The sequence below is a fragment of the Drosophila serrata genome, unplaced genomic scaffold (assembly GCF_035046125.1).
Source record: "Drosophila serrata isolate PLE 108 unplaced genomic scaffold, ASM3504612v1 contig_276, whole genome shotgun sequence".
NCBI classification, from domain to species: Eukaryota; Metazoa; Arthropoda; class Insecta; order Diptera; family Drosophilidae; genus Drosophila; species Drosophila serrata.
Window position 1 is genome coordinate 9150231 of NW_028257174.1, and position 19579 is coordinate 9169809.

The following is a 19579-nucleotide window of genomic DNA, read 5'->3' on the forward strand; positions in this document are numbered from 1 at the left end:
TTGGCGAATTAAAGCAGAAGCGGCATTAAAATGTTGAATAAATTAATAACAATGGGAAAAAATGTAGTAAAGAAATCAAAGTACAGCTGCAGTGAAAAATAGTAAAGAAAATTAGAAGTGAGAAAAGAAAATACAAAATCCAGCCCAACGCGTGTCGAAAGTTTCGTCTTCTTCTTGTCCGTTCTACATACATACACACAACCGCGCACGCACGTGTGCTGTGTCCGTGTGCTTTTTCGTTCGTTTTAATGTGTGCATGCGTACGGTGCATTTTATTTAATTTGCCTTTCGCTTCTTCGCATTTTATTGGTATTATTACTATCTTTAAAATCGATCAAATCTCAACCGCAAAACACCTCAAATGTTCTCAGCTACCAATGGCAAAATCAAGGTGAAATATTAATCAAATTAATCTATATATTTTTTAAGTTTTAAAGAGTTATGATTTTTAATTTGTGCTAACAAGTTTTAACTTGTTTCAAGTAAAGTTAAGTTTCAAGTTGTTTTAACACATGTCTCTAGGTTTTAATTAATTTCATGAGTTCAAATCACATCTTCATCACATCTTTCTCTTAATATTTCTTTTATTTAAAGCTTTCTTATCTGTGATATAATAATATACTTATCATCTTTAAAATGTAAAAAGATAATGCAAAAAAAATATGAAAATGATAAAAATTCCATCATTTGGGTGTATTTACCAGCAGCGCTGATAATTAGCATGACCTGGGGTATGCTTAAATATTATGTGATAATTAGCGAGTTCCTCTCACTGTTTGTTTTGTGCAAACATTTTTGATTCATCATTTTAACCTAAATATAGGATTTTATTGTTACTTATTTTTTATCCATTTTTTTCACGCTTGAAACATTCATTTTATTTGTTAAGCGTGAAACTGAGTAAAATAAAATGATTGTTAATTTATAATGTAAATAATAAATACATATAACACAAATTATGTGTTTGAGTTGGTATATATATATCCAATATCTTGATTATATCTTTACTATATCTTTACAGTTACCTTCTGAGGACGCTGTGCTGGTGACCTCACCGCTTCGCTGCCTATTTAACGGTCCTTTTCGGGATCTGCACTTCAACGTGAGCGATCATCGCATTATTCCCGTTCATGATGTCGTTTTTCTGGACGATTTTGAACGCAATGTGAAGCCTTTGATTTACCGCCCGGTGACGTCAGAGGTTGCGGCCACCGTCGACACCTACGCTGAGGCGCTGTCGAAGCCAGCAGAGGAGCAACAGCAGCAGGAGAAGCTTCGGCGACACAGTTTCAGGTGAGTCAGTCAAGCGAAAAAAAAGAGAAAGGAAGTAAGATAAATACCAAGAGAAAGAGAGTAGGGGAGAGGGAGTGTCATCGATGTGATCGTGGCCGTGAACTTGCTTGCATATCACTTGCTAATTGAGAGCGAAAGAGAAGGATGAAAAGGTTGCGAACTTATTGAAATCGTTTTAAAGCTTAATTTGTTGTTGATTTGATACAAAACGGGATATGAAACTTCTTTTAGGAGGCCGAAGCTAATATACCCTTGCAGTTTTCAATAAAATTATTGGTACGAACAGAGAATGGATCATAATTAAGCTTATTATTATCGCATTGTTTGACTAATATTTATCGAGATTTATAAAGGACCATTTAAAGTTTAAAAACTCATAACTCAGCCAAAAAATCGTTAATTTTAATTCGGAAAGCTTTCTTATGTTAGTATTTAATAGTTTAATAAATCTGCATACTCGATTTAAAATACTAAAAACAAAATCCATAGGAAATAGATGAAGGTTTTGATTACTTTTGAATACATAAAACTTAATGTTTTCATTAAAACCTCTTACTTTCGAGTACTTGAACTTCAAATGTAATTTTGTTTTGTAATACTTCAAGTGTCTCCAACACGCCTTGGCATCTGTAATAATTTGTCTTGTCTAACGCTAGTTAAAAAAAAATATATAGTAGTGTTTGCTTTTGGGGTCTGATAAGTGCGAAACATTTTCAGTTTGATAAGAATGCGGGCGCCCCGCATATGATGATAAATCTATACGTTCTCTTAGCTAGAAACTAGTTGGGGCTTTTAATTAAATATAATTTTAATTATTAAGAATCTAAGTTCCTTCTTTCATACTTGATTTCCTGTTCAGGAAAATATAACTTATACTAAATAATCTCTAAATGACCTCCATTACGTTCAAAGTTTTGTGTCGATTTTTTATGGCCTACACTCCTTGCCGGCACTGTCTTCTTAGCTCTTATCAAAGAATCGTTATGCGTGTTTATTTACCTTTCTTTTTATTTACCAATTTTTGTAGCTGTGTTTTTTTTTGTTGCTGCATTTTACGAGTGTTTTGTTTGTCGGTTTGCTGGTTTTCTTTTGTTTTTGTGTTTGAGGCTGAGCTTATTTGCTTTGACTCTTATTTGGCTTAATTGTTTCGCATTTCTATTGGCGCTTAACACACGACTGCCTTAACTATGATTATTGCCATTGTTACCGCTTTATTTTCTGTGTGTGCTACCTCTTTTGGCTGCCAGCGCGGATTTATATTTATAGTTTATTTATTCTGTATTTGGGGGGAGCCACCTCGAATGGCAGTACTGTTCGTTGACTTGGTCGTTTGGGTTCCAATTCTGGCCAAAAACACACAGATTTGGCTTACTGATATCGGCCTAGGAATTTGGACATCATCAAAAATTATATACTACTTGTAATTTTCATATAATATAATATGAGTAACGAAATTATAGCATTTTTCATATTTTTTTTTTAAGGTTTGTAGCCCTCTCTCTAAATTTAATATATTAAAAGAGTGCATTTAAGTGCATATTATTTCCTTGACTACATAACTAAACTATTCCAGCGACCATTTTATTATTTTATTTTTTTTTTAAATTATTTTCAAGAGGTTTTAAACCTATTTCTCTACCTTAAAGAGCATCTTGACTTCGCTGTCGTTAAAGCTATTTCTCTCGCTTCTTCCGCATACTCTTTATTTGTTTGGCTAGAGATTTTTTATTGAAGGCTGTCTCGGTTGACACCTTTTTTGGTTTTATTTTTTTTTCGCTGTTGCTTGGTGTCTTGCTCGTGGCAGTGTTTTATTATTATTTTTTGTTTATTTTTTGTATTTCTTTTTATTGCTTCACTGACCATCGTCTCTTGCTGTTTTCGTCACAGTTACCGGCACAAGTTTCGCTCGCCCTTGGCATTGACATTCGTCCATTATTATTTGCTTGTCGCTAGCCGGCATTCGTCACTCGTCTGGCAGCGTAATTAAAACTAAAAATGGACATTAGTGCAACGACTTCTTTATAGAAATATATATATATTGTGCATTCAAATAATTAACCCCACTCCCTGGGGGGTCTCCCTATCGGAACTTTGGCAAAACATTGTCAAAGGAGAAGATTAATTGCCATTAAGAGGAGCATTTTTTGAGGTCATTAAATGTTTGTATATATATATATTTATAGTACAATTTGGGGTAATCAGAGTCTTAACTTAACAAGCAATCTGTCTTGCAGAGAGATTTATTGCAGTTTCAGGTTTTAACAGTTTTTAAACTGAGTAAGGAATTTAGGAGGGGTTTTAGATACATATTACTTACTCGAAAGAAACGTTACTATCTTATAACTTCATATGTTTATCAAATGATTTTGATTATGATTATGATTGTATTAAAATTTTGAAAAGAAATTCATATAGGACTAAATTTTAATTAAATATGAATAGTTCATTTAGGTATTTTTCCAATTCCATTTAAAGTATGATTAAAGAACTGGCAATACAAATTCTATAGAAAGAAACCCTAAGAAGCATATTATTTATTTGTAAAGTATTTTTGTAGGATGTCATTCAGTTTTTGAACTTTTAAATTTACTTAATTTATTTCCAAAAGCTTCTCAATTGAAATTCAATTAAAGAAGGCCTACATTTTATTTTCCATATATTTGTTTCAGGAGAACTTTGGTTCCTTAACTTTAAAAATGTTTTTTGTTAAGAAACATCTTATAACAAAGATATTTTTAATGAGATATAAAAGGCTGCTAACGGCTTAAATCCCCTGTTCATATCGGTTTCGTTTTTATATCACTGTTTTCATTAAAAAGGAAATGATTTGAAAATATAAAAATAAAAAATAAATGAATTGAAATGAAGATGCGTAACATATTTTGATATTCCCCGCCTGGCTTGAAACCGTCATCACCGATGATGATGGCTAACAATTCTCGAGGCAGAGGCTCCGTGGCATTGAAATGGCTCATTAAATCGGGCTCGTTGCGGGTTTTGCTCATTTAAATTTTTTATGGTTTTCTGGGAGGAAGAAATAAATGAAACAGTAGCAGCAGCAGGGTGGGGGAAATTAGCGGAAGCAGTCGGGCCAATAATTGTTAATAATTTCACTGTTGCTGGCTAATAATGTAAGTGGCTAAAAGAAAGACCCAAACAAAGACTCGCGAGCTTCGAAAATCAATAGAATAATGCTGAAACACGGAACTAATACCGAGTTAAGCACTGCGCACAATACAAATTATATATAGAAAAACTAAAAATAAATATCGTTGATTAATAAATCGAACAGTAACCCATATTAAGCCTTCTTTTTATCAACTTTCTATATAAAGATTCAATTCACTTTATTCAATTGGATTAATTTCTTTTGGGATATGTTTCATACTGATTCTTTAATTGCGCATTTGTGGTTTTTAATTACTTTTTAATATGAAACCTTATTGTTTATTAAAGTCCATAGTTGCAGCATTAATTTTCAATTGCAAGCACCACAAATACATCAAACCTTCCATTTACACTTATAAATATATTAAACACATTTTTTCTTTCAATTTAATTCGTTTAAATATGAATTATTAACTCTCAATTAATTTAAATTTTATTCATTTAAATATAAATTATTTTCTCGTTTTAATAGAATTACATTTAATCATTAATTTACCCAAAAGCTTATCTAATCCTTACCAATTACTAAGCTGTTTGAAAATGCGTAATCACAGCATCAAATGACCAATCAATCTGTTTAGCAGCCAGCACAGCAAATAGTTTTAATCACAATTTAAGTAATAGGAGAACTTGATTACATCAATTCAATTCAGCCTCAGCCAGGCATTTCCTGTGAACGTGGCGAATTCGGATGTCACCTTTATTCCCCTACCTTCGCATTTAACAAAGGTGAGCAGCACGTGCGAAGGGCTTCCTTCCTACCTTCCTTCCTTCCTTTCTATCTATCTATCGACACAATGTCGCCCCCGAAAATCGCTGACCCATTTCCACATTATTTGCTTTGCTTTCGAATGGAGAAAAGTGGCCAGAACGAGCCGAGCGGACAAGAACGGACAGTACGGACAGAGCGGACAATGTGTTCTTGGGAGTGACCATCGCTTTGGCTGTTTGCGATATACCCTGTAACCTTTTTATTAGAAGGATACTTTTTTTGAAGCCTATATTATTATCTTATTTAAAATTTATATTTTTTTTGGGACTTTGTAGATTTAAATATTTATTTTCTGGGACTATAATTTCAAAGCCTTTAAAAATTTAAGGTTAATTATTTTGATTTTACGATGTACTAATTAGAAGCATATTTTTTAAACATTTCTTTATGGAAATTCAAAACTTTAGTGATCTTTTTTCTAGCACAGATAAAAAGTTAGTTTTCTAGCCACTATTTCAAAAGGTTTTTCTTTGAATGATAGTATTTGTTTTGTTTCCTAATTGTAAATAATGGTTTCTTTTATTATAACTATACAAAAAACACTATACTTTAAAATTTACCTATTAATATAAAAAGCAAAACTATCTATGGCTTAAAAAATCTCCTTAAAAGGTGCCTAAAAGTATGCAACAAAGCGTTTTTTTTTGCTATGCAATATTGGGTACCAGACGATTGGACTCCTTTGTAAGGAATTTATAAACCACAGTGCTTATGCTTTTCTATGTTATAGGTACTTACAAAGTCGATACTTTGTCTTTCTACCATTTTGAGTCGTTCTCCTTGCTATTGCCGTTTTAACTAGTGGCAGGCCCTAATTGAATTAGCCATTAGCCACCTGGCCAGGCACCTCTGTCTAAGGTCTCGCGATATGTGGGAAGCCCCAGCAAGTCTCTTCTCCGTCGGCTGCCAATTGTTCAGCCCGCTTTCATCGCCAATTGCAATTTTGAGTGCGTTCGGTGCAAGTCGAATAACTTTTGAATAAATTCGCAACATTCGCGACAAGATAAAATAAAAATAAACAAAAATATAGCGCAGATCACAGATCGTGGCGAGTGACTTACAACTTGGATTTACTGCCATCATAACTTTTTTTTCGAGTGTTGAAGAGAAATGCCGGAACGAAGCATTAGCCAGCGGGATCTTGACGAGATCGAGATTGAGAGCGACGAGGAGGATGACGAGCTGGAGCAGGGTGTGGGTCTGCCCGTGCAATCCACTCGGAATCGCAGGAATCGGGGCTCCTCCGCCGCCGGTGACTCTCCAGCAACATCGCGGAGTCGCCTTCATAGCAATGCCAGCAATGGGCAACCAAGTCGAAGCCGGGAGAGGAGCAAGGAGAGATTCGGTGGATCGAATGCCGCCGATGAGGCCCGTTTCTACGATGACGAGGACGGTGAAATGGATGAGGATGGCGAGGAGGAGAGCGATGACGATATCGAAATGTTGGATTAGTGAGTTGTGACTATAGGCGCCACCACCCACATTCACGTCTTCCCCACTATTTCATTTCATCCGATTTATGCGCTCACTGGCCATAATTCGATTAGGTGTTGCTTTTGGGGCTTCTTCTGGGACGGGGAGGATTTCTGGGAATTATGGTTTCGCGGGCAAAAATATATAGGAAATATAGTTTCTATAGGGAAATAGTCAATGTTGGGATTAGTATATACCACTAAGGCAATCTTCAATTTTAAAAATTGTGTGTAGAAATCACTATTTAATATTATAAACAATATACTATTATTTTTTCGGGCATTTCATTTAATTGTACAAATTCTTTGGCTTGCTGGAAATACAGTTCTCTGAGAACATAATAGGAAATTAATAAATTCTTCTTATCTAGGGTGCTCCAGAAATTCCTCATGTAATTAATATCATTTTAAATGATTAACAAACAAACAATACAATATTGTATGTGTCTTAAAGTGCAATACAACTTTTTATGAGACAAGTTCAGAGCAAGTTTGTAGTTTTTCGTCACGATTTATTATTTATAGGCATAATTTTGGATACCTCTTAAAGGTGTTAAAAGTATGAACCCATAAAAAGAAATAGTTCCCTTTATTTTTAGGTATATATAATATATTATGTCTATGCTTTATGAACCTGAACATATTTTTAAGCTTGTATTTAATTTTACATCTGAATTTAATTCAACTTTAACTTCTATCCCCAATTTGGCTTCCATTTTCCACTTTATCCTCGACAATTCGCTGGTGAATTTTGTGTTAACTTTTCTGCCAAAAACCATTTAATTGAAAACTGATGGTGAACTTGGAATTGCATTTATGTGTACACACATAGGTTGTTCCATTCAATTGCTGTTGCCATAGGGTTTCATTCATCCGTAATGCTCCCCCATCCCATCACCTGTTGGTCTACTCTCTGCCGTTCGACCCTCAGCCGATAATGTCGATTGCACGTGGATGTATGTATTATATCCCCGACTTGAATGGGTTTAACTTTGCCCAAAAAAAAACACCTTTATTATGCCATCATAGCCTACAAAATGGGGCCGCAGGCAAGTTGGAAATATCTCAAGTCTTGCGGTTGCTTTTTGGCCAAAAAGTCGAAATGGATGCTGGCAGCGGAAGTCTGCTGCATGTTTATAAATTTATAAGGCAAAAGACTGAAACTAAAAATTGCCGTGAAACCGGAATACAAAAAAAAAGGATGTCTGGCTGTCTGTCGAGAGCTAAAACGGGATATTTGAGAGCGCGGAAAAGTGTTTTCATATTCCCAGAAATGTATCTCGGTTCCAAGTCAAAAATAAAATAAAACGAAACCAGCAAATGGGCGTTAAATTTTGCAAAAATTTAAATATAGATACTTGTAAAATATGCAGCAGCAGATAAGGTTTATTTTGGGGATTATTAAGAGATTGTTTGGAATACTTCTATGTATTTAAAGTGTTACCTTAAATATTAGTATATTAAATGGATATGTTTATATGCTAATTTTTTTGGCTAAAACAGGGTTTTCAAAATCTCATAACTAAGCCAAAAAATCGTTAATTTCAATTCGGAAAGCTGTCCAATGCTAGTTATTATTATGCTAATAAATCTGCCTCCTCAATTTAACATTTTATAAAAATTAATTTTTTTGACTTTTTTTTCTAAAATTTTAACGATGTAACCACTTATAAAGTTAGAAAAAAATTAAAAAAATAAGTTTTCCTCAAAACATAGCCAGATCGACTCGGCTTTCGATGCTGATCAAGAATATATATGATACATAGGGTCGGAAACGACTCCTTCACTGCATTACAAGCTTCTGATTGAAATTGTATTAACATGCAAAGGTATAAATAATGTAGCAAACATATTACATAGATCAGGTGATCACATCTTTTAGGGATCGAAGAGTAATCACTATCACAGTCACTAATCACCATAGATGTTAACAGCGGGGAGGCCGCGAACAGACTGAGGGTAGCGCGCCTGGAGTGCCTGTATTTATACTCTCCAAGCAAAGAGAGCAGAGAAAGTGAGAGCGAGAGCGGGAGAGAAAGAGCTTTCTCCAGAGCGATCATTAGAGCTACACACAGGGAGAGGCTGGCCTACCGAAGTAGTTAGATATAAAGAGGGAGAGAGAAAGGGAGAGAGAGAGGGAGAGCCCACTCCAATATTTTAATATTACGAGAATGGCTTTATCTCAAATTAGATTAAAATATGTTTTAAGACTGGAACATTTAAAATTTTTATTTACAAACATTTTACGTTTGTTGCTATATCAGCTATATGCTTTCGTAAATAGATTGGAATAATATATCATATTAAATATATTTAATTATTATAATAATAGTTGTAAAATATTATATATCTTTTGTATTTATGAATTCAAAATCACTCAAAAGTTTTGTAAATTTTATATTAAATGTTCCGCTCTCTGCGAGTGTCCTTGACGTTCCTATTTCGACTCCCATCACCCGCTGTTTCACCCACATCCAGCATCCCTTTTCCATCTTGTTGCTGGTTGCTGCTGTTGCTTTTGCTGCCGTTGTCGTCCTTTGGTCTCGCCTTTTTTGGTCTCACGTTTTTGTCATGCTGTGGGCGCTTAATTAAAATTAATGAAGTACGTTGGCTTTTTATCCTTTTGATGGAGGTGTCAGCCATTACCTGGATCGACCCACCTGCTGTTGTTGAAGAGCCAACCCCATTCCCCTGACCCACAACCCTTCACTTCTTGCCGGCCTTGAGGGGCTGCAAATATTTACAATTTTTGGTTACATTTCAACTCAGTTAATTGTGCAGTAAATCAAGCAGGTCTCGCAGCTTTCGCTCTCATGAAGGATGGCTCGATGCCAAATGCATTCCAATATATGTAATATATATACCATATCTTAACAGTTAAAAGGAAGATTAAACTTTGATATTAAATAGAATAATTAAATATAGAATTTTAGCTTTACACTTATTGAAATATTATTAAAACGCTCCCTAAACTAAGATACAATATTTTCAAAGTGAGTTTCCCTATAAAATGTTATACTTTTAGATGCATTTTTTAAAGATTTGATAAGTTTAATGATTTATTTACTACATAATATAACATAAAAATATATTTCCAATTTATTTAAGATGTTCTTTCACTAGCTCTCCTATATCTATATATTCAATTTAAACCTGACTTCAGCTCAAACCTACCAAACCAAAAACAAAAAATGATATGTTGAGTGAAGTTTTGGGTGACCTTTGACCTGGCCAAAGATAACAAATGAAATATGAATAAACATTTAAGTAAATGCCCAAAGGAGAGTGGCACTCATCTAGCATCTTTGGGGATCCCCTTTGACATGCCACAGAAACTCATAAAACATTGCCCAAGTACAGTAAGTTTTTTCCGTTGCACACACAAGTGATGTGTATGTGCCTGTGTGTGTCTGCAGCTTTTCCCCACCTTCTCTATATTTTTTTCTGTCGTTTTTCCCTTGTTTTTCCCCCGGCTGTCAAAAAGTTGCAACTCGGCTTTAATGCTAGCAAAAATTTTAGCATCTGTTTGGGAGCTGAAGCTCAAGCTTGACGACCCTCTGGGATTTTCTGTGGCGGCTTCAACTGCTGCTACTGCACCCTGCATGCCCTGAAATCCTTTACTTTACCGGAAAACAAAAAAAGGGGGGAAAACAAAATTTCAAATCTGGGGAAAATGCCACAGAAGTAGGCAAAGAATTTCCGTTCTGCAAGCTTTGAAATTGTTTAAAACGTCCCCTTAAAGTTAATTTTTCCACAATTTCTAGTCATAGTTTGTATTTAAATAATATATGTTGGCTGTATTTCGACTCAATTTTAGGGATTCTTATTAAATTTATTATATATAGTATTTAAAATCTTTAAAATAACACAAAATGAAGAATTTAAAATTACAATTTTAAGACAAAATCCATCAACATAATATTTACTTTAAAGTTTGCAAAAGTTTCCCTGAATATATTTATATTCCATCTTTAAAATAATATTTCCAATTAGTATTATCAATTGTATATTTACTAAAAAATTGATTTTAAACTTTAATTCCTTTACAAAGTTAAGGCTACCTTGATGAGAGCATAAAAATAGTTAGAATACTTCACTTGCATTCGCGTGCGGCTCGACATTTGTATCTATGTGTTTCTGCCTGTTGTGTGTGGGTGTGTGTATCTGCGAAGTTTTTTCTTGTCTTTTTATATCTCCCACTCGCTGGGGCTTTTTTGTGAAGTTTTTTGCTTTTGTGTATTTTGCGTCGCTCTGAATCGCGCATTTTAGTGGCTTGCAAAAATATGTGATGCCTGCAGCGTCGCTTTAGTGGGGAGCTAAAGCAAGGTTGCGCCAAGCTGTTATGCTTATTATACACGCACACACGCCCAGCACTGGGAGAAATAAGAGTGAAAATGACCTAGCTCCATTTGAACACATTAAAAAGTTGGCATCAATTTATAGAAAAATGTATTCAAAATTATTTCCTTCTCAGCTAGCAATATAAATTCTCAAGTTTAAGTTCTATAAAACACTGTAATTTAACAATCTTTGTCTGTATAAATCAACCCTCTGCACTTGCCTTTTGATCTAGAGTTGGAAAATATTACGTATACGCAATATTACGTATAAATCAACCCTCTGCACTTGCCTTTTGATCTAGAGTTGGAAAATATTACGTATACGCAATATAACGTATAAATCAACCCTCTGCACTTGCCTTTTGATCTATAGTTGGAAAATATTACGTATACGCAATATTACGTATAAATCAACCCTCTGCGATTGTCTTCTGAACTAGAATTGCAAAATATTACGTATACGCACAAAATAAAGGTTGCATAAATCAAACAATTTTTTAATATTTTTATGTTCCTTAAAAAATTAATATTTCCAGTGTATTGATTTATTTCCAAACCCAGTTCTAGTCCCATTTTTTAGTGAAACACTGGGTGTGTGTTCCTAGAAAGAAACTCAACACATTCGGGGGACTACATTTAAAGGGAACGCATACAGAATAGACCAGAAAATAAATATAAATGTTATTTATAAAAACAACAATCTGAAATAAATGTATAACCTTTCAGTTTAAAATAAATTATTAAAATATATAATTTAAACAGGTTTTGATGAATTTTTTCAACTACTTTTTGTTGTAATTGATTTTAGTCTGAATATTTATATTAATGTTATATTAAGCTGCAACACTTCACAATATATTTTTATACTAAAATTATATTTTAAATAATTTTCAACCAACTTCTAGATACTTCGTTATGAACCTCTCAATCGCAGTGAATTTAAGGGTATTAATATTTTCCTTGTTCCGTGCTTTGCCAACGGGCTTTTATTTTATTTCTTATTTTTTTGTCCTGCTTTTCTGCGTCCTTTAAGAAAATTTCCCCCAAAATGCTAGAATATTTTTCAACAATGTTTGAGTTTGAGAACATATACTTGTCTAGGAACTTTTGGTAATATTTGTCACCTTTTTACAGTCTATTAACCAAGTTAGTTAGGAGATGAAGTGTATTCAATAGCTGTTCCAATTAGCCTAAGAAAAAGAAAAAGTGAATGTATTTTGTTTGAAGAAACATAAAGAAATTGTAAAATACTAAGAAAATAATAAATTACTTGATTTTAAGCATATACTTATGTATTTCACAAGGTTATTTTATAATCTTTAAGTCGTAGTAAGCCATGTTTATGCTATTATAAATTTTAAAAACATATATTACATTATAAGGACATGATAAATCTGCCATATACTTTAATATTGATTTTCTCCTTTTATTTATCATTTTGTTTTAACTGGATTTCTGTTTTCTTTTTCCCTTCTCGTTGCAGCGATACGTGAGTACAACCAAACATTTTTTACGAACCTGTCGTTAAGCAGGAAAAATAAGAAAAACAAAGGGCGGCGAATGAAAATATATATATATATATAAATATATATGTGCGCACGTACATAAAACCCAAAAAACATGCACATTACATCAGGTATTTACCATCCTGACAAGATTAATGCAGTTTAATGCGATTCTGATATACGTTTTTTTACTTGCTAAACTTTATTGCCGGCTTTACGACTCAAAAACCAATGCAATTTTAGCTGCAATAAATATATAACATATATATAATAAAAAATATATTATATATAAATAAGGGTAGGTAGAGTTAACCATTTGGTTATTCCCTTTGTGGTTCTCAATTAATAAAGCATTATCTGGAATTGGTAGGCTAAATTCTGTGTGGGATTAAGTTGAAACTAAAATTGATTGTGTTATTAAATATGGATAGGAGTGCGTGGGAGTTATTTTGATTACTTAATCCTGCAGTTAATTAAGTTGTAGAATTTTCATATATCATATATTTGCACACAAGAAACCGATTTATTTAACTTTGTATTTTCTCACAATTGGAATGATTTAAATAAATCATTTCCACAATTACTTTGATTTAATACAACTCGCTTTGCCTGGCTTTAAGCATTTTCAATGTCACAGACAAACAATCCCATTTTTACCCACACACACTTCCATTTTTTATGCTATTTTCTTTTTCTTTTTTTGCCTCCTGTTTTCCCACCCATTTTCCACCACCCCCCAAACGGTAATCGCACGCATCGGTCGGACATGTATACGTTTTGACAACCTTCCCACCTGGCACGACGTTTTTTGTCTGTCAACCATTGTAATCATATTTCCAGCAGCAGTTAACCTGGCGAGGGGTTGAAATGGGTCTAAAAACCAGGTGTGGAAAGGTGGGAGGGGGGGATGTGGGGTCCAACACGTTTTGTGCCGCAAGGATATTTAACCCAGAACAAAATATATGTCTAGATTTGCCTAGATTTTCTTACACAAGCACATCTTTGAAATAGGGATAAGTTGTGTAAAGAAAAACTAAAGAAAATGGTTACAATTGAATGAAAAATCCTGCGGCTCGAAGGATCAGTTTTATGCTGTAAAGCTCTCAAAGGATACCTTTCTGGTCCAGCTTAGCAAATGTTTGAGGGGGTTATAGATCAGGCAGCAATACCCACTTTTCTTAAATTGAAATAATAGCAAAAGTTCGTAGAAATAATGACAAATTAAATATTAAAGTATTTAATAACATAATAAATATATGAGAAATTAAATCAGCAATGAGAATATTAAATAACCTTAATGAAATTAAAGAAAACCCACAAAATAATAAATAGAAAATGAGTCTAAAATGTACTCAATTAGCAAAAAATAAACCACGCTGTTTTTTCGCACCCTAAAATACATAACCGTAGCAACATTTCAATCAAATTTCTCCTTCAATAATTACAGTTATCACATATCTGCTTATGAGAGGGAATTTTTCCTTTTTTTTTCTGGTTTATATGTATATTTTGGATACCCTTGCAGGTATTATAATTTCAGTGCGAAGCTTGTAATAATGTGAAGAAGTCATTTCCGACCCTATAAATCATATAAATTCTTGATCAGGTTCAGCCGAATCGATCTAGACATCTCGGACAGAAAAAATTTTTTTGAAATTTTTTTTTAATTTATAAGGGGTTTTATCGTAAAAATATTTAAAAATGTACAAAAATTTAAATTTTGTTTACGCTATAAATTGAGTATGTAGATTTGTTACCATAACAAAAACTAACATAGGACAGCTTTCCGATTGAAAATTAATGCACTTTTGATGGAGTTATGATGAATTTTGTTTGCAAGGGTATAGAAATTGCGGTTTCCCGATGATGTTAGCTTCCTTTCTTGTTTTTTTTTTTGTTCTTTGATGGCTTTCTAGTCTTTCTCATTGTGCGCGTTACGCATACGCCCCGTTGACGTCGCCCCTTTTCTCACTCTCTCAAAAAAAAAAAGAAAGCAAACTCCTCCATTGTATGACACAAAATGGAAAATGGGGGAAAAGCAGAAAAGATTGTTCTCTTATGGCTGGGAATGAAGGAGAATTTCTTTTTTTTGGGTGGTAATATCCATACAAAGAACAACAATGAGCAGAAGGAAGGGGTGGTGGGGAAATATGTGATATTGATATTGATATTATGCAATCGAATCGGAACGGAACGCAAAAGAAAAACTCAGCCATGAGAGTTGATTTTACGAGCCTTAAACATGACACTGAAATGAACTTTTTTCGATGAGAGATTTTACGGTGCGAAACTGGACAAGGATATGGGATTTGTGTGGGGGCCAGTCTGGAATGTTGTTCGACAAATGCATACGCTGATTTTTTATGACAGCTCTCGCGGAAATGGAGCGGATCGGAAGGGGAAAGGATTTCCGCTGTCATCGCAATGCCAATATGCATCCCACGGCTGTTCTAGGTATTTTCAATTTCCTCAAAAAACCCACGCAACTCCGTTGAATAAAGTAGTATTTAATAGGCAAATGAAAGACATACACAGAACTAGGCTGTTTGGAAATTTAAATTATAAATGTACTACTATTTGCACAGCTTTAATATTTATTATAAATATCTTCTTCACTTTCATAGATTTATTATTTAAATCAAATTTAAATGAATCCAATTATTTAGTTAGAAAATTCAGATCTGCTTACCATCACTATCATCAGTAGATTATTCTTTTGATTTAGAATCTTAACTGATACAAACTCAGTTGAAATGTGAGTTCCTTTTTAGTTCTTCTAAATCCAAAATCAAAACCAGAATTGGTGATATTTCTCTCGAGTTTGGGTTTATTTTACCTGCTCTGCAGATTTTCTGTGACATTATGGATTTAACTTTATCTTTTTTTCATCGTTGTCTCTGTTTTTCCACGCGTTTTTTCAGTTTTAATTTACAATCGGATTCCAGTTGCTTTTCGCACTCAGAAAACACTCATAAATATGTTGATTTCTATGCTGTGAAATGAAATTTAATTTTGTCTGTGCGCTGGTCTCAGCTCCTTCCGCCTGTTTGTTATTAATAATGTAAACGTTTTAATATTTAATATTGCGCATACGACATGTTGCGCCATTTCTCTTTTTTTTTTTGTGAAGTTTCTCAACATTGCTGACATTTAAATGAATTTTCAATAATTTTGCTGTCGGTTTTTTGGCAGCAGCCGATAGAGTTGTTCTTGTTGTTGTTGTCGTATCCTGCGAAAACACACACACACACATACACCACCAGGCAGCAGCAGCCAGCAAGCACTTAACGCCTAGAAAGGACCTTCGCACCCACAAATTCCCACCACCGGCCTCTCCACCCCTCTTAACTTTTCAGTGGCACAACCTACTGCCGAAAATGCCATTTGTGCAAATCTAATAAACAGCGAACCGCATTAAATTTGACAGTGGAGAAGGTGTGGAGAGAAGGGGGACATATTCTGGGGGATATATATATGAGAATCGTGTCCTTCCCCTGACTTCACCTCTCCCTCTCCCCCTTTGGGCGGGTGAACGTGTCAATCGCGAGGGCAGGCTGAGGGGGTGGAGAATGTGTCCTGGTGGGCGCCACAATGGCACAACTTTCATTATAGCCTCCGTCATCTAAGAATTTCTTAACGCAAAGCCATTAGGGACAATGTTGCCTGATACCTTTTCCTTGCCTTGCCTTATTTTTCTTTTTTAATGATAAAAATGTAAAGTTGTTATAACAAACTAGGGTCACAAAATATGGAAATTAATATAATGTATTAGAATAATTCAAAAATATCTTTTTAGGGAGGTTTTATCAGCAGTTTTTGAGTTACGAAAACATTTTCTATAAGTTTACTTTAAGTTTCCTATCTCAAAGTCTTAGAGAAATTGTTGTTAAAAAGTAACTTTAATAACTGTAATTAAAACATAGTTTTCTCAGTTTATTACTTAGTATTTATAAACTAAGTTCTTGAACTTTTTTAGTTCCCATTTTTTAATCTTTGAAAATGTTTTAAAATGATTTATGTGCATTAGCTTTTTAAAAAAGAGTTGCATGTTGTGCCATAAATCATAACTACTCCAAGCAAACTGTTTTTTTTGACAACACAGAGTTGAGTAGAGAAAAAAAGAGTGTATTTTTCTATTTTGTATTTTATAATATTTACTTTTTTCTATAAAATCCCACCGCTAACTGGCGAATGTATGACACATTTTGCCTTTGGGATTTGTACGGACGAAGGACGCTTTTCGCTTTTACTTTCGCCTTGCCGGCTTTTCCCCGCGTTTTTCCCCATCCATGCTTTTCCTTTCGGTGTGTAGTTTAGGCCAAATTAACATATCACATAGGCCGCAGCGTCCTTGACGTCCTGCTGCTCCTTCGCCTTCGCTTCACTTGCCACTTTGAGATGCGACCTTATATCTACGTTACGATAGTCAGCATTTAAATAGGTACAAGGAAATATAGTCTCTGATGAGGGTTTATTATGGAAAATAAGCACAACAAAATAATAAAGCAATATCAAAAAAGATAGTAAACTAATTTGGAAATATATAATATTGGTCAGGAGATATTCTTTGAGTCGAAGGGTAATCACTATCACAATCACTAGAGATGTTAACAGCGGGGAGGCCGCGGACAGACTAAAGGCAGCGCGACTGGAGTACCTCTATTTATACTCTCCAAGTAAAGAGAGCAGAGAAAGTGAGAGCGAGAGCGAGAGGGAAAGAGCTATCTCCAGAGAAAGGCAGAGAAAGAGCGATCATTAGAGCTACACACAGGGAGAGACTGGCCTACCGAAATAGTTAAAGATAAAGAGAGTAAGAGAGAGTAAAGGAGAGAAGCAGATTAAGAAATTAAAAGAAGGCTTAATAATTATTATGTTTTATTATAGTTAAATGTATGTGCTATATTTATGGGCTCGACTGTTTCGCTTTACTATGTACATAGGCCTAGGAAATGGCCCATTGACTGCCAACCACTTGGCAGGCGCTGCAGTCAAGTTTTGTGAGGCGCTACGGCTTCGTTTTGGTTTCCTTTTTTTTTTATTATTTTCTTCTTACTTTTTTTTTTTTTTTTTTTTTTTTTTTGGTTTTGGTTACGTTTTTCTCGTCATGGTTCATATCGCGATTTTGGCGCTGTCTCTGAATTATTCTGAATGTCAAGCTGGGGACCTACAAAAGGTGAACCACTTTCCAACAAGAAAATTTTGTACTCAAATAACGTTGAATCTCAATTAAGTTTTTTGCAACAAAAAGGGCATACACAGCCGTTACAGATTTTTCATTAATTATAACCACCAATTTGAAGTTTTCAAATATTTCTAGATTAAAAAAGTGAATTTACTTCACGAACTTCAAACTTACATCTTGCAGTGCGCCATTGAATTATGGGATCGATTCAGTAATTCATCTAACTAAGTTAAAAATTCGAAGATTAAAAAACTCATAGCTAAGCCAAAAATTCATTAATTTATGTTCGGAAAACTGTCTTGTGTTAGTTTCTATTAGCTTAATAAATCTGCATACTCAACTTAAAATGTAAAAAAAAAATAATTTTTGTTGTAAATTTTTGACAAATTGAACAATGCTTAAAATTTTAAAAAAAATTTAAAAAAAAATTTCTTGCTTGGGGTGGTTAGATTGATTTGCCTGTCCATGCTGATCAAGAATATATATGGTTTATAGGGTCGGAAATGAGTCCTTCACTTAGTTTCAAGCTTCTGACAATAATGAGAATACCCTGCAAGGGTATAAACAAATATAATGATAATAATATAGTTACTTATCTTTATGTTTTCTTTATTTATAGTTTTACTATGAAAAATGATTAGGTATTCTTCTTGACAATTAAAATTAATATCAGGAAATACATAGCATATATCAAGTGCATTTATCCTTTTTGTGAGTTGACATTGCAGCTACATCTCTCATATATAGTATATATATAGAATATACCTTCTATATATTTCACTTATGTGCATATAGATGTACCCAAGCACTCAGCCATTATAATTTGATATACGCCGATAAGCGGGACAAAGTTTGCGGTTGGCACAAATTCTGTGATTCCTTGTCTAGTCCTTTGTTCTACTCGAAGTCCGAATGAATTACACTGAGAGAATAGCTATCAAGTTGAGAATTTATAGAAGTTACAGGTACTTTTATTATCTGAGTATTAGAGTTATTTTAATAAAGTATTATTGGGTAATTAAAAGGACTACAAATGAGGTTTATATATAGGTTTGAGTGTTTATTTATAGAGTTATACAAATGCAAATAAAACACAACGATTTCGTCTGGCTAATCCAAATCTATAATTTATAGAGAAAACCCCATAGCCCATTGATTGGTCTTTTTTTACTTTTATGTATATTTTCCCCCCTCATTTTCACCCAGAGAAAAATCCATTGATGATGATTCATTGTTTGCTGTGAATGCAGGTAATATTTTTTGTTCTTTGTATTTGGTCTCCACTACCGAGTTTCCTTTTATTTGTATTTCTCTTTTTTTTCTGTTTATTTGTTTGCTGATTGTTGTTGTTGGTGGTGCTGCAATTTCTGTGTCAGACAATAAAGAGAGCATTTCATTTGAATAATGTGAAAACATTTTGTTTGACACCCGCTGCTGCTCCTGCTCCTTCTGCTGCTGGCCGCATAATTTTCCACCTAATCCCCCTTTCCCCTGAATGATTTTCCACCTGCCCTGGCATTGCTTTTAAAAACTGCTCACCTGACATGCCGATTGCCTTTGTCTGCACATAAATATCTGTCCAAATATATGGCCCAAAAAAACATTGATTGCCCATTGATGGACAGACACGGGGCACCAAAAAAGGTGAATTTGGTCATTGCAATGGATCGATATAGTCTATGATTATTACCCCAGTAGTTTTTCGAACTATTTGGAGGCATTTAAAGTGATTTACTAACTTATAGAGCAAAAGGTGATGGACAGGTTGTAAAGGCGAGACCTCCTTCTCGTGGATTACTTTCTTGAGAGTTTCTGCAGGGTCTGATTGCTCTTTCTCCTTTTTCGAG

General features: G+C 34.1%; 1 protein-coding gene across 2 annotated transcripts; it reads left to right on the forward strand.

The window, feature by feature from the left end:
- The first annotated feature begins 231 nt into the window (after positions 1–231).
- LOC110182008 (uncharacterized) lies at positions 232–12596 on the forward strand. Of its 2 annotated transcripts, XM_086836275.1 has the most exons (3): positions 232–391; positions 1022–1293; positions 12529–12596. In XM_086836275.1, the coding sequence occupies exons 1-3, from the start codon at positions 362–364 to the stop codon at positions 12536–12538; spliced, it is 312 nt and encodes a 103-aa protein (XP_086692401.1). In that variant the 5' UTR covers positions 232–361; the 3' UTR covers positions 12539–12596. The 2 variants fall into 2 exon arrangements, with proteins under 2 accessions (XP_086692401.1, XP_086692399.1); XM_086836273.1 differs by lacking the exons at positions 232–391; positions 1022–1293 and adding an exon at positions 6097–6684.
- The last annotated feature ends 6983 nt before the right edge of the window (positions 12597–19579 follow it).